Below are 26,209 nucleotides of genomic sequence, written 5' to 3'. Positions count from 1 at the left end.
TATTTGGAAACAAGGTAAGAGTCGTCAGAGGTGGTCAGTCACACTCTGAGATGCAACCAGACCATCTGAAGCTTTTTGTCAGTTTTAATGTTCTATTTAAAACCATTAATTCTGCTCTCAATTGAGCACCCGATGATTAATTTCAAACATCTACTCGGTACATATACCTACTTTGAGTGGATGTGCAAATACTTAATGTTTTGGCTCATTCAGCTTGTTGAAAGCACTGTCAACAATTTAAGTATGCGTCCAGGACACATGACTGTCTTCATACTATAATGTATGACCAAAATCAAAGTGTGGCTCATTGTGGTGAAAAAAAGCCAAGCTTTTGACTCACGTCAATGACAATACGTATTTCTTAAGAAATGTTGTGATATCACATTTCTTTTTTCCTGCACGCTAACTACATAACTTACATCGGAGCTGTATTAATACCGCAATGTTGTCTAGCAGGTAACCGGTGGTGACAGAAACTCTGAGCGATGTCAACGGGCAGTGTGTACACTTTCGTTTTCATTGCCACTCGTGTGGATAATTTGCGACTAAACACAATCAAAAGGAACGATCTACATGAAATCTCTCGTACTGCGCCGTGGTCTTCTTTTACAGAGCGCAAGTTTGTGCTTCACCTGATTGCTTTCAACAGTGCCCTTGTTCTTCAGAATTTCTCCCGTGTGGAAGAATTCCGGAAGAGGCATCTGGAAACCAGCCTTTCCCTTCAGCCAGTACGTCAACTGATTGCCTTTCCCCTAACACACAGGACACAGGCAGAGCGAACAATCGATACAAAGTGCACGGACACCATGGGAGGCTGTGAGAGGTGATTGATGAATCACATAGGACTCCAAGGTTCACTGGCTGGGTTGAAAGTCTAATCGTGAAAAGTCTGTTGCTTGGATCGCATGGTCACCCTCATCACGATATCGTTGGAAGGTGGTATATTGTAGAATGTTCCTTATTTCTGTGCATATTAAAGGTCTTGCTATAAACAAGATATCAATTCAGCCCTCAAAGGGAGTTCAGGTGAGCTCCTCTAAGGGGTAATATGGTCTACTCTTCCAAGCAGGTCAGACGTCTTGGAAGAGTATCCACACTGTACCCCACCACACGTGACCAGCTGATCAACTAACTGTGGTTTACCCCTTTATACTGCTGGGTGGGCGAAATATAAGAAACTTGCAACATTGTTTTTGAAAGTCTGAAATGCAATTCCAGTGTTCTAACAATTAAACCATATCAGTCCCTGATATATACTACGCAATAATCCGGTGTGTGTCCTCTTCTTGGCTCTTTCAGTAAAGTCACGTAGAAGGGAAATAATAAAATCATAAAAATAAAACATAATAAAATAAAAATTATCACGACGTTTCGGCCACAACACAAGCAGCCGTCCTCAGGTGAAGAAACAGAGCTGTCGGAAAGACAGCGTCCCAATGAACACCGTCAAGCTTGGCAGCGTATATTTAAGCTGGGTCGGGGGGAGGAGAGCGCCTTGACAAAGGAGTTTACATATCAACAGCGGAATTAAGCATATTGATGGAAAATGCAGATAATAAACTTGCATCATTTTCCATCAAAATGCTTAATTCCGCTGTTGATATGTAAACTCCTTTGTCAAGGCGCTCTCCTCCCCCCGACCCAGCTTAAATATACGCTACCAAGCTTGGCGGTGTTCATTTGGACGCTGTCTTTCCGACAGCTCTGTTTCCGACAGCTTTGTTTCCTCACCTGAGGACGGCTGCTTGTGTTGTGGCCGAAATGTCGTGAGAATTTGTATTTTATTATGTAACATTTTTATTATTTTATTATTTCCCTTCTATGTGACTTTACCGAAAGAACCAAAAAGATGAATCCCTGCAGTCACAAAAGCTTTAAATCGAAATTTTCCTGTGTGTCCTTTTACTGGTGTCAATTAAAAATGATTATTATACTTACCACCCCTTGCATACTGCATAATTGTGCAACCCGAGCACATTTTGTTCATAATTGAAGGTGACATTTGTTCGTGCACTGCTTCTTTGACCTTTTAGATGATAGTGGCCCGTGGCAAATGTCATGTCCACCGAGAAATGCAATTGCACAGGGAACAGCACAGCCACACTCTCCAAGTGACCTCAGGTGCCTCAAGGGGAAGACAGGTAATCACATGCAAAAGCAATTGTTGCATTGCTTGGTAAATCTAATTGAAGCAGTAGTATGTGTTAATTAAGAAATTGTATCATTGTTTATTTTGTATCATCTCCTAGTTGTTTTCTTCTTATCCTGTATTTTGCATATGCCCTATCTTGCTGTTCCTGTAATTAGCGTTGTCCTCACTCTGGCTATAGTGCAACGTGCATTACATCAGCCTGTGGTCACTTCCTCACATAAAAACGATATCAGACATCTCTGAAATCTCTGGTATATTTATTAGAATGAACTAAATCTTGTTTACATTTCCACCATTTTGACTTCTTCATGTCCATTCCGCCCGATTGTGATTTATTTATCCCAAAAACCTTTATTGGTAAGACAATTGTTTTGTAAGTTGGCATTTCAGTGACACCGCATTATTATTATGACTCATTATTTTAAGAGCCAATTCCCATTGCTCATCATCAAATTTTAATGCCACCTATGTGCCAGTCTCATGGCCAGATGTAGTTAAATTTTCCCTTTAAAAAAAAATATCCGTTACTGAACGCTTGCAGGAGCAAATAACTACGGACGTACCTTTAAATTAATTGTTCCTCTCTCCACCAGAAAATAGCCCCCGATCTGCTTCAGCAGATTTGTCGTGGCTTCTGAGACATGAATGTGCAGCGCTGTCAAAACCAAGGGAGAAACCAAGTCAGCTGTTCGTTGGTGCATCATGATAGTACAGGATTCCCTCGTTTTTCACAAACTTGCTGTCTTGGATTTTGGATATTCAAAATCGCATCTGGAACTCTACACATATGTATGTTTAACTTCTTTCGCACTGTATGTAGCCAACCATGCTAATTGTAGGTGCGAAAGAAGTTCACCGAGAGATACATTAAATGATTAAATCAATTGATGAGAGATAATGTGATGAGATAAAGTGATGAGATAGAGTGATGAGAGAAAATGTGATGTGAGAAAGTTATGAGATCATTTTCATGTATTTAATAGCTTATTTACGTATTTATTTAAGGTAATTAATTAAAACGACTGGGTTTCGTTGGGCAATATTATTATCCACGAAATTTGATATTCACAAGCATCTCCGAAATGCAACCCTCGCGAATAACGAGGGAATACTGTGCTATTAAAGTAATCTATGCCTAGAGTTTTATGGATGGCTGCTAGCTGGGCTTCTCTCCACAACAATAACTAACTATTTTATTGTGAGTTGCTGCTGGCTGTTGCCACCAAAGCTAGCTGGTAACTAACTAAACTATATTTTGCGTGTAACAAAAAAACATTTAATTGAAATGTTGAAATAATTTCAGAAGATATATAATAGATAGCGACATTGAAGAGGTGTTGGTAACGAATACAGGAAACTGACCACGGTTCATTTACAATCGCTCTAACTTTCAAATGTGTGCTCCTATTAATGTAATTATCCTGCCAGAATATTCTCTATATACTAGAGAATCTTTAAAAACTCACAATAGATATTATCTTGCAATTTGGTTGTGTAAAAAAGCTGATTACTTTGAGTGCTCCGAGTACAGGATTGTGAAAAGAGCATTGAACATTACAGCTGTTCGTTACTTTCCATTGCAGAGCAGCGGATTCTCGACGAGTTGTTAGGAGGTAAAGGTGCAGCCCTGCAATTGCTTGCTCACGCAATTGCTAGCAGAAGTGACCTCAGCTTGGAGGAGGCAGCTCTAGTGATCCTCTTCTGGGCAATCAGCCTACTCTTCCACACCGGCAAGATGTCTTTTAAGAGATGGGAGTACCGATAATTTACCCTACCACACGTGCCCTGCATCATTGTTATGCCTTCACTTAAAATTATTGGCCTGTAGCCAGCCACATTGCAGCATTTAACCTCTTCAATCCGAGCATATACTTTAAAATACTATTTACAAACACAAGCAATGATTACATGAAGTGTTTTAAATAATTATAATAATACTTCAAATGTACAGTACTTGATAATACTTTACTTCAAGCTTTCGTGACTGCAGGAATTCATATTATTGGGTCTTTCGGTAAAGTCACGTAGATAGGTTCAAAGAAAATAACAAAAAATAATAAGTAAAAACTACGACATTTCGATGGCAACACAAGCAATCATCATCAGGAGTGTTGCGATCGAAACGTCGTAGTTTTTTGTTATTTTTTTGTTATTTTTTTGTTTTTTGAATATACTTGATAATACGTGTATGATCCAGTCTAAATTCATACATGATATGTTAAGTCCAATGCAATATACTGTATCTTCTCGAACCTTCATACTTTTGCCACTAGTTAGAGTACATCAGTAACGACGAATTATACACTAACCTAAAGGTCTCACTCCCAATTCATCGTTTGGGTATCCCGCAAGCTTAACAGCACTTCAGGTTCACATTGCATGGGGTTTTCGACCACTGCACGGTTAACCCAGCAATTGGACAGTGCCTCCTGCTGGAAGCACTTGCATGGTTACGGCTGTTCTTCAAGCGCGACACCGAAGCCGATGATGTGCACATGTGCACAGCTGCCGTGGCATCGTTACAGCTGGCACTCGAAGAATAGTATTTATCACATTGCATTGTTCGCAAATGGCTTATTGGTGTCCCCACAGTCAAATTAAATCACTTTGCTCTTCATATGCAAGATGGTGCATGCTTCTCTCGCCTGGCTGTTTCGCATATGTATGTATGTTGAACTTCTTTTGCACCGTACGTAGCCAACCATGCTCATCGGATGTGCGAACCGTGCTGATCGGAGTTGCGATTACATGCGATTCACAAATGAAGACTGGCTCAATAATTGTGGAGACACAAAAGAGAGTTAAGGTTTATATATGCTAAGAAAAGGGCTGCCCTGCCCTGATAAAGCACCTCAGTGTTTGATAACAGGAAAGCCCCATAGCCTGAATGACCAAAATGTGTGTCTTTATTTAAGTGCTCAGTTATTATTTTTGCATCCAAAATGCATTATGATGGCACTAACTCAATTTCACATCAGTTTAATCGGATATTTTGTATACGATCTGTTCAGTGCTAACAACTGCATGACGCACACCTCAGCTCATTTTAGTATTATTACAATTAAATCTGGGACAAATAGTCGATAATTAACTAAATCATATAAACAGGACCCTGCGGGGTGGGCTGGTAGGAATAATACTAATACCGGTACAGGGATATCGACCGGGTATAGAGGAGTTAAAAAGAAAATGATTTGTGCATGGGGGGTGAGCGATGACGTCCACACCTCCCTCCCCACTGACTCGCGCGCCCACAGAGCGATGACGTCCACACCCCCCTCCCCACTGACTCGCGCGCCCACAGAGCAAGGATTGCAACAGGCGATGTAATTGGCTGCGCCGGATGCGACGGCCATGTTGTTTAGTTCATTTAGTTCACGGATCGCAGGGGGAGCGGGCGGCCATCTTGTCGGACAGACGGACAGTCGGACGGACGGACGGACGGACACATTAATCTATTGGTGGTCTGGTCCACTTCGTTCCTACCAGTATAATTGGCCACCCTGACGTCTTACCTGCCGAAGGTAGAAATCCCCGACAAGCCACATCCAACCTCAAGCGGCTGATTATGCCAATGTCATCGTCCAGCCCATGGCCATCACCTCCCATCCAGGGGCACACGTGAACACAGAGCTGAGACTACTCCCCCCCACCCCACTAGTTTCTGTTATCCGATTAGTCATACTCTTAGTTCTTTCGGTAAAGTCACGCAGGTAAAAAAATGAAATTAAAATTAATAATAAAAACAAAACGTCGTGATTTTTATTGTTTTATTTTTATTTATTTTTATTTCATTTTTTTACCTACGTGACTTTACCAAAAGAACTAAGAGTATGAATCCTTGCAGTCACGAAAGCTTCAAATCTAGAATCCGATTAGTCGTTTGATGTATGTTAAATTTCTTTCGCATCGTACGTCACCAACAACAAAACTAAACGCAAAAAGCAGTTAGAAAGTAACTCGCTTTCAATCTAGATTTGAGAGCGCATAGCTTTGAGTGTCTTCCTAATATGAATGGCAACAATGAAAGTAAATGGTGACTTCAACAATTAATCAGATATCCCAGCTAATTACAGTGAACCACTTTCCGCTTGCAACGTAGGCGACGCGGTGAGCTCCCCGTCCGTCTATCGCCGCGTGAAGGGGGTCGGAGTGGGGGGGTTGGGTGCTCACGGAAGCCGGTGCTCTCCATGCGTGAGGCCACGTTGACGGTGTCACCGAAGAGGCAGTACCTGGGCATGGTGTTCCCCACCACTCCTGCCACCACCGGTCCTGGTGGGGGGTGGGGGGTATCACAGCACGAAGCTCCCGTGTCTCGCAAACCCACCGTGGTATCGCTTTCTGCGTCGATCAAGCATGTGCGTGTACGTGCTGTAACTATTATTTTCTTGGCATTCTCAGTTATATTTGAAAAAATGCAAATTCTGAAATATAGTGAAATGTGGAAGGGCTTCCACGAGACGGAGCTCAAGAGAGGCCCCCTTGAGAAGCTATTTGAGGGTATACAACGAGACATCTTGGAAGAGGTGGAAGTACCAAAGCTGTAATCTTGATTTGAAGCTTTCGTGACTGCAGGAATCCATACTCTTTGGTTCTTTCGGTAAAGTCACGTTGGTAGAAAAATAAAATACATTATTTTTTGTTTTATTTTATTTTAAAATAAAATACATTATTTTGTTTTATTTTATTTTAAAATAAAATATATAATTTTTTGTTTTATTTTAAAATAAAATACATAATTTTTTGTTTTATTTTAAAATAAAATACGTTATTTTTTTTTCTACCAACACTTTGCCCCACATTATGCGCAATTTCAACTGTCTCGTACCCGTTTATACTGCTGGGTACACAGAGGCTGGGAGAATTGAAGAGACCTTTCGACGGAACTCGCGTTCACTTTAAAAAAAATTGCCAATGATTGGAATCGATCGCCGTTACCGCTGTTGATGCCAATGCGGAGCTTCAGCTGTTCTTGTGGCAGGTGGCGGATGCGAAAGTTCATGATGGAGCTCAAAAAGTGCAGGGACATCGTCGCGATCTCCTCCACGTGCCGTACGCCATTGCGCACGGGCAGGCCGCTCGCCACCATGTACGCGTCCCCGATGGTCTCCACCTGCGGTGGCACGGCGCGCACTGGAACCGGCGACGTTTAAAGGGATGATTCATTCATAGGCACCCACCTCCACCCCAACTGCTGTATGAATGCCTCCCCGCACTTGACCAGCAGTGGAGAGTTGTCTAGTACGTCACCATAGATTCGAAGCTTTCGTGACTGCAGGAATTACTCTTTGGTTCTCTGGGTAAAGTCACGTAGAAATAAATGTAATTAAATAATAATAGAATGCGACGTTTCGATTGCAACACAAGCAAGTATGTTGTGTGTCTCTCTCTGTCTCTGTGTGAGTCTCTCTCTCTGCTTGTGTGTCTGTCTGTATGTCTCCGTGTCTATGTTTTGTCTCTCAAATTTAGCAATCTTTGGAAGAACGTAATCAACCAGGTGGGGTGTTGACTGTTGTGTTGGCCGACTCTCTGTGTTGTATTGCATTATATTTCCAAGTTTACTATGTTTGTTTTCTCATTCATTTGTACCTGATGATGGTTGCTTGTGTTGCAATCGAAACGTCGTATTCTATAATTTTATGTCTTTCTACGTAACTTTACCGAAATAACCAAAGAGTACTTCACCATGTTGACCAGTGTGTTTGGTGACGATATCACTCATCACTGATATTAACTGCGGATGGGAATCAAACTCGGGTTGCAGGCTTTCTAGAGCAGTGCACTAATCTCTGTTCCACTGTTCCACTCTGGAACATGATTTTGTCAATTCATTCCTGCTACCACAGGAGCTTTTTTTCCGTCACTCAATGGAGATGGAAGGAAATAAGTAATATTTTTTAAAACTTTTTTTAATCACTCTTTTATGAAATGTAGTAGTAATGGCAGAACTCCACGACTCCAGGAAGTGGCCCCGAAGCTTGCCATAACGTAAGGGGCCGTGGCAAATTACAGCCAACGTCAGTTGACTGTGGACCCAAGCCAAAACATAACATAGAAAAAATAACGTTTAAAATATATTTGTTATGATAGAATATAGTATTGTCATCAGTATGACATAAGTATACCAAGTTTGCAGTCGATACCACATTGGGAAGTGGGTTAAAATTGAGTTACAAGATTTGAGGATACCCTCTGTTGCAATAGTGTGTTCTGTTCATGTCGTGGGCTAGTAGCGCAGTTGTTTACAAACTTGTGCTAAGAACCCGGTGGCAGAGTTGAATTCCTGGCCAACGCTGACACTTCGTGGCGAGTGATATGAGAAGCGGTCCGGGGTCTCCCCTAAGTTTACTCGGTTAAAATGAGTAACCCGGTGTAGTGTGTAAATGTAGTGGCGGTACGCGCTGACAAGGGGGCGGCGTGTGTGTGAGCGCGCCGGGTGTGGCTACATCGAGTGTGGTGGTGTTGACGCGCGCCGACAGTGATGGATCACGGGGCGGCGCGGGGTGCGTGGTTGTGCGCGCTGACACAATGTGGGAAATAGGATCGTGGGCAGCGCGCAGTGATTGGTCAACTGGGGTGGGTGCTCTCAGCGACGTCCGCATGGAGGACTATAAAGGGGGACGCGCGGGAGCACTCGGGAAGAATAACCAGTTGAAGATCGAAGACGGAGTTGAAGAGGTAGGGCCCTGAGACCCCTAGTCCCGCTGTCCTTGTAAGGGCCGGGACCCTGTGCGGCTCAGAGGCGAGACTATGGGACCCGTGGTCTGACGTCCATGTGGGACGAGGCTGTGGGACCCAGAGTCGAGACTGACACCCCAGCCGGGTGGGTTCCGAGAAGCTACGGGGCGTAAGAGCCCGTGTGGGTGTAGCCAGGGGAACCCCGTGGGTTAGGCTGCAGTTAGCCACCCGTGTAATATAAGTTGGTGTTAATAAAGAGTGTGCTACCCGTAAAGTCGTCTCCCGCCAAGTTACTACATTACATAAACATTAGCACTGGGGAGATGAGGGTGGATGGGGATGGTGCTGGCCACGGCACACCCTCGAGTGCCATCTCAACCTTGACAGTTCCTCTTCAGCAGCACGTGCTTTTCACAGTCTGCATCGCTTATATGGGATATCTTTGTGTGTGTGTGTGTGTCTGTTATAATGATTCCCGGACAATGAAGGAGACCTTGTAGACATCGTATTCCTTGATGATGTCATCGAGGAGGTTGTAGAGGTCGTTGAGCAAGTTGATGACCTCCAGTGGGGTGCTGATGGCACTCATGGCCGTGAAGCCCACGATGTCGCAGAAGAATATGGTGACGAGCTCGTACTGCTCGGGCTGCACGGTCTTGCCGGCCTTCAGCTGATCTACGACAATCCTGAACCAAAGATGCACGCATCCCATACGTGAGTGTACACCGAGACAAGGGACCAAATTCACGTGGCTATGTTGCCTGTCATCCTGCCACTGCTGGGCAGACAGATGGCATTTTTTTTGGTAGATAATTGGAACATTGCTGCTCTTTACATTTTTTTGCGTGGCTTATTTCGCACCCATTCTCATTCTACTCATGCCAACATCGCAAGCATGGCCCTAAGCAAACGTGCCTACAGGAATTGTCATGTCCAGCCACTCTCGGGGGTTTGAATGTTCCGGGCTCGTGGTCCCAATGACCTTGTAAACATGGCGTGGCATGGGTGCCTTACCCAGGCAGCAGGCTGGACAGCAGGCGGTCCGTCTTCTTCTTCTCACTCTCTAGCTGCGCCGTGCGGTCATCCACGACTTCCTCCAGGTGGTTGGCGTACTTCTCCAGCTTGGACACCATGTTGTCCAGAATGTTCCTGTGTTTGACGCACCGCGTTGTCAAAAAATGAATATTAAAAAAAGTGCATCAGGTCATGGCATCTAATTACAAAAATACTTTCACAACTCCCCTTTTAATTAAACCGCCGTGCCGCGTAATTTCCTTGTGCACACTTAATTTTACCACGACTATTTAATAACTGTTAAGATTTAATTTAAAATAAATCAGATATTCCATCTTCATAATGGTTTAGTTTTTTTCCACTTTCAACATTTCTAACATGACACATTACTTTTCTGTGCGCTATTAATTGGGTGTGTGTGCTGATTTAGTACATTTTATATGGAACTGACATATCACTGTAATCTGGCCAGGATATCGTGAGAAATGGGTTGTGCATCTGAAATGTTAATCCGAGTTAAATACAAATTAATTTGAGAAAGTAATATTCCTATAACCAAACCCCAGCAGATTTTGAAAGCTAAGGGAGGATTTGAGCCAGGATAGTGCTTAGATGGGTGATCACCCTGCACACACAATTGTTACAGAATGTGGGGTTGTCGGCAGCAGAGCGTCGTGCAGCAAATTCCACTGTTTTACTGCACTTCGAATCTTCCTCATCTATGCTCCCTGCCTTCTCCAATAGCTCGGTAAAGTATGCACAGTAACCCCCACGATCCGCACTTCTTTAGCACCGTATGTTGCCAACCGTGCTAATCGGAGGTGCGGGGGAAGGACAACAAACTTCACACAAAAATCAGTTCTAAAGAAATTCGTTTTCAATTTAGATTTCAAAGTGCATAGCTCAAGTGGCTTCCTAACGTCAGGCTGAAGATCGTTCCAGATAGCCACAGAAGCGCATCTGAAAGCGCGCGATGGCAGGGACCATCTTTGTTCGACGGCTAGCCAGAAGCCGCTGCTGTGACAATGACTGAGAGTTCGCGTAATTAATTACGCTCCTTGACGAGATCAGCAAGGCACTGCGGTTCATTTTGTGGCGAGCACGTTCGTGTGCGATGAGTGCGGCGTTATAATGTAATCCGTTCGGCAACTGGAAGCCAATGCGAGTAGCGTTGGCAGCAAGAGCAAAAGGGCCGCTGGGGTCGTTCCGCTGGAACGGTGCCGGCACGGACGCACCCTTCAGGGCTCGCCAGGCGCAGCATGCGCGACACGGACGAGAAGTCGGGCCGGCGGTCCGCAGACTCGTCCCAGCACTGCCGGATGAGAGCCTGGATACGCGGCTCGCAGCGCTCCGTGAGCAGCGGCCGCAGCGGTGGCACGGCGATGCCGTCCCTCACCTGGTCGATGATGTCTGGAGAAGGCACGTGGTTAGCACGTGGCGCGGTGGGCCACTCGCGCGGGGTGGACGGCGAAGCGCGGGCACGTTCATGCCTTTTGTAAAGTCACGCGAGGTCACGCATGCCCTCCGGCACGGGGTTTGTGTCGTGCGTAGGGTCAACACTGCGAGATGTCGATGTTCTGGTTCCGATACATCGATGTTGATCCCTTCCGATAGCATTTGGGACATTAATGTTTGGCTTTTCATGTCCCACCCCTGATGCCGAGCGTGGTTGTAGCATGGTCATGAATCCCATGAAATTACCTAATTTATTCTACCCAACCATGTTTAGGACTACATATTCTTTGGGTTTTTCGGTAAAGTCACGTAGATAGGTTCAAAGAAAATAACCAAAAAAATACACAAAAATAGACGTTTTAATCACAACACAAGCGATGACGATCGCTAGTTTTTTGTGATTTCTATTTATTTTCTTTGAACCTATCTACGTGACTTTTACCGAAAGACCCAAAGAATATGAATTTCTGCAGTCACGAAAGCTTTAAGTCAAGATTTACATGTTTAGGACTGTTTTATCTCATCGGTACCGTATTAAACCACCGCACAGCAGGTAAAAGCACGCCTCTGCTTCTTTACTCAGACTCCATGACTTTGGAATTCTCTCCCATTATCTTTTTTTCTCCCTTGCAGGTCCTTACAACCTTGCTCAATTCAAGAAATGCAAGACCTGTTTTTATACCTTCAACAGTGATGTTTGATGCTGATCGCTTGGCCTTTGGGCCTGCGTTCAGCAACCGTGTTTAAAAGAACAGGGAAACAGAGGTAGCATTCGGTAACGGATCAAGCATCATACTGTCAAGTAGATGTGTCAAACGAAAAAAAACGTAGCTGGATGGAATTTTAGAGCATCATTCAAATCAAGGGATTTTCACCGGTGGGATCCACAATAACTGTGTACTGAGCCCCCCCGCCAATGCTCGGACTAGGACCAGAAGAGAATGAAGAGATGCACACCGCATTCATTCGCCGCGTCCCTCCGTAATTCGCCGTCAACGGTGGTGTGACCGCACCGCCAACGTCACTTCGTCGAGCACCTTTGGGCTCCAGATGAATGCCGACGTAGGGCCCCTCGTCCTCGTGGTAGATCACCTCGCGCATGAGTATGGCGAAGCTGAACACGTCCCCCTTGGGGGTGCCGTTCACCGGCAAGTCCTCCATCCGGAGGAGCTCGGGCGCTGTCCAGTACAGCTCTTTGTGAGGCACAACGGCAAGCGGAGGTGGGGGGTTACTCGTACACGGGGGTGTGCGGAGAGAGAAAAACAAAGAGAAAGATCCCCCCCCCCCCCCCCGTGTAACCTGTAACAGACTGTTAGCCGAGCACGCGAGGGGGTGGGTGGTCAACACCACGCCCAGTCGCCTTTGTCTCCCTCGTGGCGATGTTTACACACCGCACAAGGTACTCATTTGAGACTGTGTCCGACCTTGGAGAGGTCCATGACTGGTTCACCGAGTTCGTAGTGCAGCGCGCCAATCGTTACACTACCGCTCCACGCGCGCGCACGCACACACAAACCATGCTGCAAGCAGTGGGCATGTAGCGTTGCATCAAATCACTGCGTGAAGTTGATTGTTCGTTTTGACGCATGCATAGAATAATGTGTGAGAATCGATTGTTTAACGTGTATGCAAATTGTGCGATAGTGAAATGATAATATCACCGTTTGGCACAAGGCGCGAACAAAACTTCAGGGATGAAACTTAAAAACAGGAGAAACAATGCAAACGTGATGCCAAAGCGAGACAAGAATGTATTATTTAATCGAATCACAAACCGTGGTTGTCAAAAATCATTGGAAAGCTGGGAGGTTAAATCATTATATGTCTAGTTAGCAATAACACATATTGCATGTCTATGCTGAACCACAGTCATAATGATCATCATTATCGTCGCCATGTGTTATTTTATATTGTGCTAATACACGCAGTCATCTCTGAAAGTATACATGAAGCAGTTTGTATATTAGCATAAACATGGACCAACAGAAACAACAATCATGTACAACACAGCGGCTGGGAAACAGTGATCAGCAATCGGGTTGACTATGAAAGCAATTTTTTTTTATTGTTGTTGCGTACGTTTTTAAGATAGGTGTGAAGTGTAGTCTCACTGCGATTGCAATTATCTGTATATGGCTTCAGGAGCTAACAGCGCTGTACTGTTGTGCCACGTAAAAATAACGTAAATTTAGTAATAGGTTTTTAACCTTTCAACTGGTACAAAAACTGACACCTTTATGCAAGGGATCATGTTTGCAATAACCACAACACAAGCAGTCAAAATGCAAACAAAAAGAAACAACTCTGATAATGATAATGATATGCGTTTTGGCGTCATCTGGTCCAACACCATGTGAGACTAGGCTCTAAGAAAAGCTGTCTCGGGTGTGGACCAATCAACTTCAAGGACAGTGCATGTCATTATCATTATCAGAGTTGTTTCTTTTTGTTTGCATTGTGACTGCTTGTGTTGTGGTTGTTGCAAACATGATCCCTTGTATAAAGGTGTCAGTTTTTGTACCAGTTGAAAGGGTAAAAACCTATTACTATATTTTTCCACTGGTAAAGGAGATGTCTCATAACGTAAATTTACTTCATCAGCCTATGGGGCTTTCCAATCCAATTTAGTATTTATATCACACTACATTATTTATTTAAACAAACAAACTCCACTGTAAACCTTCAGGGTGCCATCAGCAAAGTCAGCCTTACAAACACTGCTGGTTTGCCAGATGTTATTTGCAAGTGCACTTCATCTAAACCACGAGGCCCTAGTCAATGCAAACATACTCATGTATAAAAACTCGTTATACAATGGTGTGAAAGCAATAACGATGAATCATAATTTAAAGTTATTTATCAATCTACTATTGGATAAAGGCATCCCAATGCCTTTCAGTCAAGACGGTTGTTTAACCATACTTTAAGATATTGGCAAGTGAGTTTTATGAAGAAAGAGCCCAAGCACTTATTTAGTTACCATTTAACCACTTGCGTTATCCATGACCAGGAATCAAATTTAGTTGGCCGGGTATATAGTGCATTGCGCTGAACCCTGTCACTGGGAAATTGTGAGTAACTAAATAAACAAGTAGTTTGCTGTTCCATGCCTGCAACCTAAACATAACATATTTCCAATTCATCAGCATTATAGTCTTTCCAGACATTATCTTGAAAGCACCCCTAACATGTCGGTACCATGAACTCGAGGTAGACCAAGTCAACTTTGTCACTGGAGACGTGATTAACGACAGGGCCATCCCCACACGCGATTGCATGTGAGCCCCCTCGGGCGCTATGAACTTGGCGGTATGCTGTGTGACAATTCATGAGACTACACCACACACCTGGCTGAAATGGAAGATCCCCCACCTTCTTGCTTATTGATGTCCAGGGTCTTCCCCTTCTTCCCGTAGCGGAATTCCCAGATGCCGAAGCCGGTGAGCTTGATCTGCAGGCGGCTGTCCAGCAGGCAGGTGGACGGCTTGAGGTTCCCGTGGGATTTTATGGGACTCTTGTGCAGGAATATCATGCCCTGAGAACACGTTAACAGGTATGCTTCCCACATCAAACGAAATACAATATCGGTAGACTCCACAAGACATCGTGATTATGTATCGAAAGATTTCTTCATAGGACTCGTGAGAAATTAAAGTAAAATGTCAAGATTTTCATTGCTATGCTGATTATTGCTTTAGAAATTATCAGTGTCCCTTATTGTGTCTGTAAAAAAATGGTGAACTTTAAAACATTTTGATAACAGAATATTACGTGCCATTAATAAGTGTAAAGACTTACACTCATTATTATTATTCTGCTGTTGGTAACAAAACAATCCAGGGCAATCACACCTCTGTGTGATTAAATAATAAAAAAGTGACCTTCAAAATAAAATGTTGCAAAATAAAATAATAAAAAAATAAACCTCATGCATTGTTGGTAATAATTTATCAAATAATTATATCATGGGCTTCATGACCATTGGAAACGTAATGCCTACTTAGAGTTATGTTGGCAGAAACTACTTTTTGGCCAATACAGTATGCCAAAAAATGCCAACCCACCAAAAATCGTAAGAATTAAAGTACCAATTTCATTTCCTCCAATTTATTTGCTCAAAAGCCATTCCTGCAACATGTGTATTAAGCCCGAAGTGTTTACTGATGAAATATGAATCATAAACTATTTTATTCTCAGCTTGCCTTGTCTGCATTTCCTGACAGGTCCACTTGCACCGCTGCGATGTAATAGAAACAACAACCGACATCGGCCACAATCCACTCTGCCTCAGGTCAGCATTCGCTGGAGCTGGGTCGTAATTTGGCTGAGGAGTTGGAAGCATTAATTCTGACACCTCTGCTGGAGAAAAATGAGCTGAAAGAGTAGAAATATATTTCACAAATTTTGCAAAACTTGCAATACTAAATTATTATTTTTATTTTATCGAGTAAGGCCCACTGATCTATATAGCTATATTTCAGAAGTGATCTGGCCACAAATGATAGCTCAACGAAGTGGCTTATCATGTGGAAATGTATTGCAGCAAAATTATCTAAATGTAGAGGGGAAAACCGGAGTACCTGGAGAAAAATATACACAACCACAGGGAGAGAGAACGTTCAAACTCTCAAATATAGAGGCGTCAGGGTCCGGATCGAACCCACAACGTCCTACCTACCAGGTGAGGTAATTAACATCTCGCCACTGCACTTCCGATTAGCATGGTTGACTACGTACGGTGCAAAAGAAGTTCAACATACATACGTATCTGTAGATAACTGGCATGTAATGTGGCCATGTTACTTAGGAGGCGTAGCAACGTTTGCCCCGCCCCTCCTGAAATGCTGTCTCTTACGGTTGTTCCAATGTTGTTGATAATTAAAGAGTTGTGCTGTTACGACGTCGTCCTAAGTGTGATAACCTTTGACTATACAAGTGGGCGAGGTTTGTGGAATAATGAAATAGACTGCAGATCTGGCGTGGAGCAACAGCCCTGTTCCTACGTCACTACTAGATAGAATTCAGCGTGAGCAGTCGGGTTCATTGACGATTCAGCACTCACTGGAGTCGTCACTGCCTCATTGGTGATCTCCTTTCAATCGCTAAGACTACCATGTTTACTATTCCCATGAGTTTCGATTTAAAGCTTTCGTGACTGCAGGGATTCATCTTCTTGGTTCTTTCGGTAAAGTCACGTAGAAGGGAAGTAATAAAATAATAACAACAAAACATAATAAAATAATTCTCCTCAGGACGGCTGCTTGCGTTGTGGCCGAAACGTCGTGAGAATTATTTTATTATGTTTTGTTTTTATTATTTTATTATTTTATTACTTCCCTTCTACGTGACTTTACCGAAAGAACCAAGAAGATATTCCCATGAGCTTCACTCATCCATTTCTCCACCCGTGTTGATCCATTTTACAAAACCTACCGTTTTAAGTTGACATTTCCACGTCAGTTCACAACATTCACTTGTAAATACATTCACAAGTATCGCGCATAGCCATTCGAAATTGTGACGTGAAATTCAGAGCTCGCTGGATACTTACATTGACGATATCGTGTGCAAACGACGTCTTGAACATCCAGTCCAGCTCAAAGTCAGAAGTCTTCAACACATCCTGAACGTGAAAGAAAAAATATATGATGCAAGTATAATGACAGATAATTAGATAATTGTAAAAGTGTGTACTGAACTTATATCTTAACTGGGCTCTGTATTCACCGACCCGCATTGACCAGAAGTATGGTCAAACAAGTTCCTTGAACTTCAGCCAGAAGTGGATTGACGAAGTCGAAAATATGAATTTCAAAAGTCGATGCTCAAAGTTCAATATGTTATGAAGATTGAGCTGACAATGTGGGAACAGAGGCCTTGTCTCCACCTCGTAAGTGCTAGGTTTGTAGGCTTGCATCCAAAAATGCGCCATGACGTTTTAGATATGCAGTGCTTGACCCTGTGTGTTTTCTATAGTATCCAGCGGCAGATGCAGCTCATGAAGAACAGGTGAATGTTTGTTACACATCGCTGTAAATTACCTCCATTGACAACACCTGGCTTGAGAAATATGACCACAGTCATCAACACTGTTTATGCCAATGACACTCGAATAAATTCGCGCTATAATTCCCTTCCAAAAGCAATTTATGCTCGCCACATCCTTGTGAAGTGTATAATTTCACGGGAAATTATGCTCGGCTAATTTACTTTCGTGGGGAAAGCAGTGGCTTAGTGGTTTGCGCACTCTCCTATAGATGCAGCAACCCCAGTTGTATCCTGCACCACAGCTAAAATAAGTGGGGAGTGATATAAGAATGGGTCCTGGGTTCTTCCTTCACTAAAATGCCCTGATCAATGTGGTGATGTACGTTCAAACGATAACATGACTCAGACAGCATAGGGAGGCCTTCTTCCATAAGTGTATTGACAGAGGGCTGTAATATTAATAATTTATTTTATAATATATAACTGAGATTTCTCAGTAATATATACAACGGCCAGTGCTGGTGCCAGACACGTGTAGTTTTTATTACATTCTGCACAATACAAAACACTATTTTAGGATGTTATATTGATTCTTGTTATCATTGTGCGCATTTGTGTAAAACTTTGAGAGATGCCAGAAACAGTATTACTCTCCCAAAATGTAAAGGAACATTTTTCATTACGAACGTAATAACATTATGCAATAATGAAAACAAGAAATAACCGCATGTAAGGTGCGTACAGACTATGGGCATGACTTTGTGCTAAATAAAGAATGACAAATAGTAATAGTTGACCTTCAAGCTCCCTTTGCGACAGTACTGCGTCACGATGCACACGTTGGGCAACTCCACGCAGACACCGAAGAAGATCACCAAGTTCTCGTGCAGCATTTCTCGCATCTATAGCGAAAGAGCGGTCGGTCATGGAAAACATCTCCCGATCAACTCGTGTTTGTTTATTTTTGGCAATAACAAAATAATGAAATATCCCACATCGCAGTGGTTAGTGCACTGCGCTATGAACCCGGCGACCTGATTTCGATTCCTGGCGGCGGCTATAATTAGAGGCGGGTGATATCTGATATAGGCCTCGGTTTTTCTCTTCACCAACCTGCACCGACTAGTGCGGTGAAGTATGATCAGGCAACTCCAATCACCAAACGGGATGCAGAAGCCTTCATGCGACAGTTGAAAGGGCTGGACATTTTTACAACGAGTTCAAATTAATTTGTCACTAACAGCATTTACTGGAGTAATTTATGTCATAAAGAGTCAAGTAAGGGCTCATACTGGCGAGAAGGAACCGGAGACCTCTGGTATTGATAAGTATTGTGACCTATCAACTTTTGACCCAGATAAAAAAAAATCCTGACCAAAAGAAAATAGCGATTTAAAGCTTTCGTGACTGCAGGAATTAATATTCTTGGTTCTTTCGGTAAAGTCACGTAGAAGGGAAATAATAAAATAATAAAACAATAAAATACAATACCATACAGTATTTATTATTTCCCTTCTACGTGACTTTACCGAAAGAACCAAGAATACAAAGCAAAATAGATCGTCAAAAATAACTAAATAAAAATAGATTGTTATTATACCACCACTAGAAGGAGGGCAGCATGAATGTTTACTGCTTCCATATCCAATATAGGCTGATCCCCCATAGTGGGGGGTGAAGCAAAGCAAGGCGTATGATCACTCATGTGGCGCAGTCTCATTAAATACTGTATGGTATTGTAGTTTAGAAAAATACATAAATATATTATCAACCCCTGTGGAGTTTGGACGGGTACCAGCTTGCATGCTAAAATAGGCAACCATTGCAGGGCAGTGATGTCTGTTGGTGTTCCTGATTATGTGATATACTTGCCAAATTGCGAATGTTAGGATCAGTCCATAGCTCGAACTTTGACCCGAGAGGAATAATGATCGTTTGTATGGGTCGTCGTGCATGGGGAGGATACAATCTGCAGCTCCTTCAGCATGGACTTGCTCTTGAGGTCGGGTGGGTGAGTTCTCTCAAGGAACTTCAGGGCCACCTGGTTCCCCTGCGCACCACACATTCTCCTCCAGTTAGGACACAACTCATGGCCGGGTTTTTTTCGGTGTGCAATGTTTATTTCCATATTGTTGCAAAATCTGAATTTTCACTGAATATAAATCAACGTTAACAGTGACCCGCACAAGTCTGATAACAAGCTTGTAAAAATAAAATCGGGACCACAAATTACAACAAATAATCATATCTTAAAATTGTGGGGGGGGGGGGGGGGATACGGACTTCTAACATTACTCTTAGCAGTGCTCAAGTTCAAGTTCATTTATTAGGTATAGCCCTGTGAGCCATTCGGCTCTTGAATCGGGTGCAACCACAACAAACAAAAAACAAAAACATGAACAAGAAAACATCTTAAAGTGACTAAGTGCAAACAGAAAATCCAAGAAAAGACAGCAAAATATTGCAGAAAAAGCACCGTACACTAACACTAATGATATAGAACATAGAAAAATAGACAACACTAACAAGACATTTAAAAGAACAACAACATCGATTCTTAAATTAAATCATGACCACAAATTGTGACAATCCATTACATTTCTGTTGGCAGTGCCATTACGGTTGACGTATGAGTCCACGTATGCTTGGCCTATTGCGGTGTGATATATGTTTACTGGCCTGGTAGATGCCGATGGGAATCTCCACCCTGTCCGTGCCGTGAACATCGTGGTGAACGTTGCTCTGGTTTCCAGAGACCTGCTTGCCGGAAGACCTGTAGCTCCCGTTGACCAGGGGAACCTGCAAAGACTCCGATTCCACGATGTCTTGCTGAACAGCGAGTGTTTGTGGTCACCGAAAGGAAGAGCACAGTGAGTTTGCTTAAAACGGGTAGAATACATTGTTGCTGATCAGCAACCACGTAAGTGAATTTCATGGGTTAAAGCAATCGTTCATATTGAAATTAACGAGTGCAAGCTGCTATGAAAATGCCGATTCCTAAATCACCCAGAAAGCGCCAGATCATGCCAGATCTCAAGATTTAAGCTGGGATTAAGCCTGGAAAGTACATTTAGATGTAGTGTGCATCCCTTTTTTGTCAATCCACCGTTGGATTAAATCCCCCATGCATTTCAGTCATTGGGTTGTTTGACCATACTTTACCATACCAATCAGTGGGGATTGGTAATAGTGGGAGGGGGGCTGGGCGAGAGACAGATTAAGATATCACTCGCCACTGATGTGACCAGAGATCAAGCCCAGATTTGAGGATTCACAGCGCAATGCGTGAACCACTACATCGCCACTCCACCCGAATTTGTACAGTGGCGTTCAATACAATCCTGGCATGTCTCTGACACGAACAAGCTGCTGTGGTGGTTATCTCAACCTTGCTTGTGCTGACCAAAGTGATGTCTTCGAAGTTGATCTTCCACCAGGTGGTGTCCATGCTCTCCTGGAGGCTGCGGCTCTGCACCACCAGGTAGGTCAGGAAGGCCACGGTGCCGATGACGATCAGAGACAGGATGCTGCCGACAAGCACCAGCGCCAGGTCTGGCTCGCCCGACAGGAAAGCAGAGGGCGCACAATCACGTGACAGCGCTAGTAAGCAGCCCGTCTGCACTTTAAACACAGGAAAGGATGCTTCACTCGACGCTGAATCACTTAGGAGAAAATGCTGAATGCTCTGTGGTTTGTGTACTGTTAGAAGCAGGTATTTGTCTGAATTTTGTTGGGTGCCCCCGTGATTAGCGCACAAATGTGGAAAATCAATGGTTGTTCTATGGGTATATTAATTGTCGTCACAATACTGTGGAATTTCTGCCACTGGTTCAGGCTTGTAATGAGAAAATGAGCGCCACCCCGTGCTTATTTGAGCAGGAAACCACTTTGGCGATTTTTTAAAAACTCCTCTGTCATTCTCTGTGCTACAAATATGATACGTCTTGGAAATCACCGAAAACCCTAGGACTATATTTATAACCCACACCGAGTATGCATAATAGAGGTGACTGAATGATGAATGTCTTGTGAACAAATCACCCGGAATGCACCCACTGCCATCAGTCCTCGGAAACTAGGCAGTGTTGTGCCTGGATTGTGCTTGGATGTGTGACCACTACGCATGACATGGGGATAATAGGCATGAGAGGGCAGTGCAGAAAAAAAGTCGCTGTTCTGTATTTCCCCTCCTTCAACTTTGAATGACCGGTGTGATGAAGTGTGTCAAATAGCCCTCATCAAGCAGTGGGTTGACAAATGGGCAGCACACGTGCGTGTATGATGTTTCATTTTCAGTTTCCAATTGAAGTGCATTAGCCAAGCATGGGCAGACATTAAAACACAGCGCACACAGGGCACTCTCTCCAAATTGGACGCACATCTAACCTCTCCTGCACACCTGTCAGCCCGAAAGAAAAAAGTGAAGCAAGATCAAAGACGTAACCGATCACAAGTGAAACCATTGTTTTTTGGTGCCAGTGACTGCCGGTGCCAACGCTGAAGAGGTCGGCTTTTTTTGGTGGGTGACGTGAAAATGACGACGTACTGATTGGTGCTTCCTGGCATAGCTCCCCTGTGAAGCCACACTCTGGCATGTCGGAAGGGGGCCGACCATCTGGCCAACCCATCTTCTGGTATTCCGGGGTAAAGCTGAAAGGGAATGACACGCTGATTGTCATATAAATGCCCTGGAAGTCCCGTAGTTATATCAGTCTGCTTGAAACTATGTTTTGTTTTTACTTCTCAATTTACAATCTATGCAATGCTACGTCTTTATTATATACGCAGGAAACTGCATATCAACATATGCATTTGTTCCGTGCAATTTCTCCTAGTTACTAAGTAACTTTATTTTCTATAATGAGCTTTAAGAATGTATGATGATATATCTGCCTTGTTTATATACGTACAAAAATAGAAAATAAAATTATCGAGAAGAATCATTTCTATATGTATTACGTGTTACAGGCTCTAACTGTGGAAAAGTTACTCTGAACATGGACATTGCCGAAACATTAGACCATTGTATAATTTGTAGTTATAGTAAGACAAACTTCATTACACATGTAATTGCATTGTAGTGCTTGTTACTGTAAGTGCTTCGGTATTGTTTAAGAATATTTTTCATAGGTCTATATATTCTTAATGCCTTATTTTAACTTAATGTTTGACTTATTAACGTTGACCATTATGAATGTTGCGCTCAATAATCAAGTTAAATCTTCTGCATTTATCTCAGTAAATTCCACAGCACATTCGTCTATATGGTGATAACTTTCAGTCTTCAGTGATTTATGATTAAACATTTTACCTACGGTATGAATTTTCACACTGAATAATTAACATGACCTTCTCTGCAATTCACATCACACAAAGGTAGTGTGTACAATTGGTCCATTAAATATTTGTCAATAACAGTGCCCTCAAGAGAAATATATAAATGGCAAAAATACAGGCAGAGTAGAGAGAAGGACGACCATTGCCTGAAATATCAACTATTATGTATTTATTGCGTCTTTCCATAAGTATTATTGTGCACCACTGCCAATGCAGTATCGCCATTTTTTGTTCGATTAACTCATCTATTGAAAGGAAAATGTTGTAGAACCTGAGAGCCTTCTGGAAGGTGTCGAACACCATCACGGGCAGGAACTGGCTGGCATTCCCCTTCTTCTGCAGGTCAAAGACGGCGTAATCCAGGAAGCGCTCTCCGTTCACATCAATACTCACCTGCCCCGATGCACCTGACAACAAAATGTGTACAGCACAGTTTAAAAACCTAGGGATGTACTTATTCAGGGTCTCGATAAAATGCAACATTAAATTTTTTTTTTAAACATGTAGCAGTCTCTAGTAAGCTTGAGGGATCACGTAAACTTATTACGTATGACATATGAATCTAAAGAAAACGTTATTACTGACAAATGCATCATTACACTTCTATTAATAACTAATGTACTCGGCGATGCCACTATCACCACGATTGTGCCTTTAAAAATGAAACTAATGTGGCTGATAATTGTGCCATCAGAGGTATCATTAATTGTTTGACCAGAGGTTTTATGCCCAAATCATAATCACCCGTGTCTAAGCACAGTCTAACTCTTTGGCATGTTGTTTTACCATTCAGTCGACACATCCCCTGGTTATCCCACAGGTGCTGTGCATTACGGTAGGGCCAATGCCGATTTGCACGGACGCTCACCATAGAACTTGATCTTGTTTGAGCCCCTGATGGTCCTGATGACCGCCCGTCCATCGCGGGGATTGCCGCCCTGTCTCAGTAGCTCGCGTACGGCCATGGCATACAGGATGCCCGCATCGTGCAGGTACGCAGCGTAAGGGCTCACCTGCAAGCGGTGTCACAAGTAAAACACCGCAATGCAATGAAAACAACTAAATATTCGTTCGTTAGTAGAAGCTGCCTTTACAATGCAAGGTCTAGCCACATGGGGCGAGGTCACCTTTGGTGTTGCCACGGTGCTGAGATGTTAAATACCTCGCTTGGTATGCAGAAGGTCGTGAGTTCGATCCCGATCCTGACGCATGTATATTTGGAGTTTGCATGTTCTCTACCCGTGGTTGTGTGAATTTATCTCCGGTTTTCCCCTCCACATTTAGAAAAATACGTTTAGAGTATTCGGCTACTATACATTTCCACATGATAAACCGCTATCATTTGTGGCTATATTTTAGTGGGCCTTACCTGTTAGAATGAAAAAAAAGCTCAGTTTTATATAACTGCGTGTGCTTTCTTAATTGAGCTGTATAGCTCTCCCGATATGTTTTCGAGTTAGACTGTGTGTTCGGTATTATGTCCGTCGTGGAACAAAATTCAGCTCCTGAAGAAACCGCCAGCACTTGGAGCGAAGCAGCAGACATCATGCCAAACGACACGTGGTGAAACCTGAACAGGTACTAGATAGCCGATGAACAAGTTAATTTATCCACCATGACTCCCGTCCTTCAAACAGTAAATTGATATGGTCACCGAAATAACTGAGCTTTATTTGAGCAAGCTACAAACTCTGCCTCAGGGTTCATAGTCTCAGGCGACAAATGCAGGTGGATTTGTTATATTTGCAGCGCGAAGACAATGTGTGATGACCTGCCAATGGTGAGCTCCCACCAGAGTATTTCTCCAGAGAATCTGCCTGGTGGAGAACACACTCGTGTTGAAAGTACCGTGTTTGCTTCCAGCTACATGCACCCAATTAATCCATCTGCACGAGGCACCTGGGAATGGAAAACCCAAGGCGCGGCTGCTTCCTAACGCAATCACTGGTGGAAGGGCCTCCGCTAAAGGAGACTTTAGAAAGAGAGCCCCGTGAGAGGGTTACTATATTCTTAGGTTTTTTTCGGTAAAGTCACGTAGGTAAGAAAATAAAATGTATTCTATTTTTATTTTACTTTTATTAATTTTAATTTTCATTTTTTACCTACGTGACTTTACCGAAAAAACCTAAGAATATGAATCCTTGCAGTCACGAAAGCTTCAAATCTAGAAAGGGTTACTATATTGTGTCCTACTCTTCCATGCTGTCCAGTCGTCTTGAAGAGTTGAGAGGTGGCAGTATGAAATAATCCATAATAGAGGTGTTTGGGTTAGATCGCGTAAATATATAAATGTATCGTTAAAACCCGCCACCATCCGACACAGCCAACTCGTAAGGGTTGTCACGTTCTGTTTACGTGACAACCCTTACTAGTTGGTTGCGTCGGGTGGTGGTGGGTTTTAACGACACATTTGTATATTTACGTGATCTAACCCAAACACCTCTATTATGGATGATATTGGTCACGAAACCCTACGTGTTAAGTATGAAAGAACATTGCCCATAGCTTCAAATGCCACGTCAGGAGATTGGATCAGTCGCATATTCATCATCAACAGCAAAATCCAATGCTCACGGACCTCTTTGTAGCTGGAGAGATTGCTGTGGAAGGGCGGCCCGGCCAGACGGCGCCGCACCTCCTGCAGGAACACGTCGTAGTCGTAGGTCCCGTACGCCTTGATGGCAAACAACAGCACCGGCTCCAGCGCCCGTAGGGCCATAGAGTCCAGGCCTTCAGCCACCACAGACTTCCAGAAGCTATCCTGCCCGAGGGACGGCACCGGTTATCAAGGGCAGTTTGAGCTCTGTTCATAGTAAAGGGGGGTTTTTTTTTTGGGGGGGGGGGTTATATCGCGTCGAAATAAATGTGTCGTTAAACCCGCCACCACTCGACACAGCCGATTAGTACGGTTTGTCACGTAAACAAAACCTGCCAATTAGTTGCTACTTCAGCACACCGCTGTGTTGGAGAGTAAACCAAGGCCGTAATTATCATATATATTGGGGGAGACACATCCCCCCCCCAATATTCAAATATGCTCAAAATGTCCCCCCCAATATATTGCTATCAAATAGATTTCTGTTTATATAATTGTGGTTATGTTTGTACTTTATTCATCTCGAATCTCTGCCATTACATACAATGAAACAAGAAAAGGTAAAAAAAGAAAAAACAGAGCAATGTAATACAATATACTATTAGACATTATTGTAAAAAAAAAAGTTCATTCTATGTGTTAGTGAATTTTTTTATATTTTAGACAGGAAATGAGTTTTCAAATTTAGATTTTTTTTCTGGGGGGGTACCCCAAACCCCCTATATGATTTGGTCCCCCAATGTTGACTCCATGGCTACGGCCTTGGAGCAAACCTACGACATCTACAATTTGAGTACACCTGTGTGCTCAAGTCGTAACTAATTGACACGTTTTGTTGACGTCACAATTTTTACCAATCGACTGTGTTGGGAGGTGGTGCGTTAACGACACATTTCTATTGACGTGATCTAACCCAAATTTGTTTCATTATGAATAATATCGGGCGTGAAAGCCTAAGCGTTAGATTGAGCTCTGTTGTTTGGAGTGTC

At 43.2% G+C, this 26,209-nt stretch overlaps 1 protein-coding gene across 2 annotated transcripts in view; it reads right to left on the bottom strand.

The window, feature by feature from the left end:
• Nucleotides 1–26,209, bottom strand: part of LOC144934155 (guanylate cyclase 2G-like) — a 35,192-nt gene that overhangs the window by 5,701 nt on the left and 3,282 nt on the right. Inside the window, exons 4-21 of one of the 2 annotated variants that reach the window (XM_078859645.1) lie at nucleotides 25,203–25,385; nucleotides 23,493–23,637; nucleotides 22,896–23,031; nucleotides 21,834–21,937; nucleotides 20,676–20,839; nucleotides 19,967–20,116; nucleotides 19,254–19,337; nucleotides 18,085–18,189; nucleotides 16,851–16,922; nucleotides 14,672–14,834; nucleotides 12,337–12,492; nucleotides 11,080–11,254; nucleotides 9,845–9,979; nucleotides 9,324–9,516; nucleotides 7,091–7,265; nucleotides 6,326–6,424; nucleotides 2,716–2,807; nucleotides 633–752 (exon numbers count right to left, since the gene is read on the bottom strand). In XM_078859645.1, the coding sequence (XP_078715771.1) occupies nucleotides 633–752; nucleotides 2,716–2,807; nucleotides 6,326–6,424; nucleotides 7,091–7,265; nucleotides 9,324–9,516; nucleotides 9,845–9,979; nucleotides 11,080–11,254; nucleotides 12,337–12,492; nucleotides 14,672–14,834; nucleotides 16,851–16,922; nucleotides 18,085–18,189; nucleotides 19,254–19,337; nucleotides 19,967–20,116; nucleotides 20,676–20,839; nucleotides 21,834–21,937; nucleotides 22,896–23,031; nucleotides 23,493–23,637; nucleotides 25,203–25,385 (2,451 nt within the window). The remainder of the gene's footprint in view (nucleotides 1–632; nucleotides 753–2,715; nucleotides 2,808–6,325; nucleotides 6,425–7,090; nucleotides 7,266–9,323; nucleotides 9,517–9,844; nucleotides 9,980–11,079; nucleotides 11,255–12,336; nucleotides 12,493–14,671; nucleotides 14,835–16,850; nucleotides 16,923–18,084; nucleotides 18,190–19,253; nucleotides 19,338–19,966; nucleotides 20,117–20,675; nucleotides 20,840–21,833; nucleotides 21,938–22,895; nucleotides 23,032–23,492; nucleotides 23,638–25,202; nucleotides 25,386–26,209) is intronic. The other variant, XM_078859646.1, reaches the window with a different exon arrangement.

This window comes from Lampetra fluviatilis, chromosome 9 (genome assembly GCF_964198595.1).
Source record: "Lampetra fluviatilis chromosome 9, kcLamFluv1.1, whole genome shotgun sequence".
Lineage (NCBI taxonomy): Eukaryota > Metazoa > Chordata > Hyperoartia > Petromyzontiformes > Petromyzontidae > Lampetra > Lampetra fluviatilis.
The sequence above is the reverse complement of the archived record's forward strand: the minus strand, read 5'-3'. Positions and strand labels throughout refer to the sequence as shown.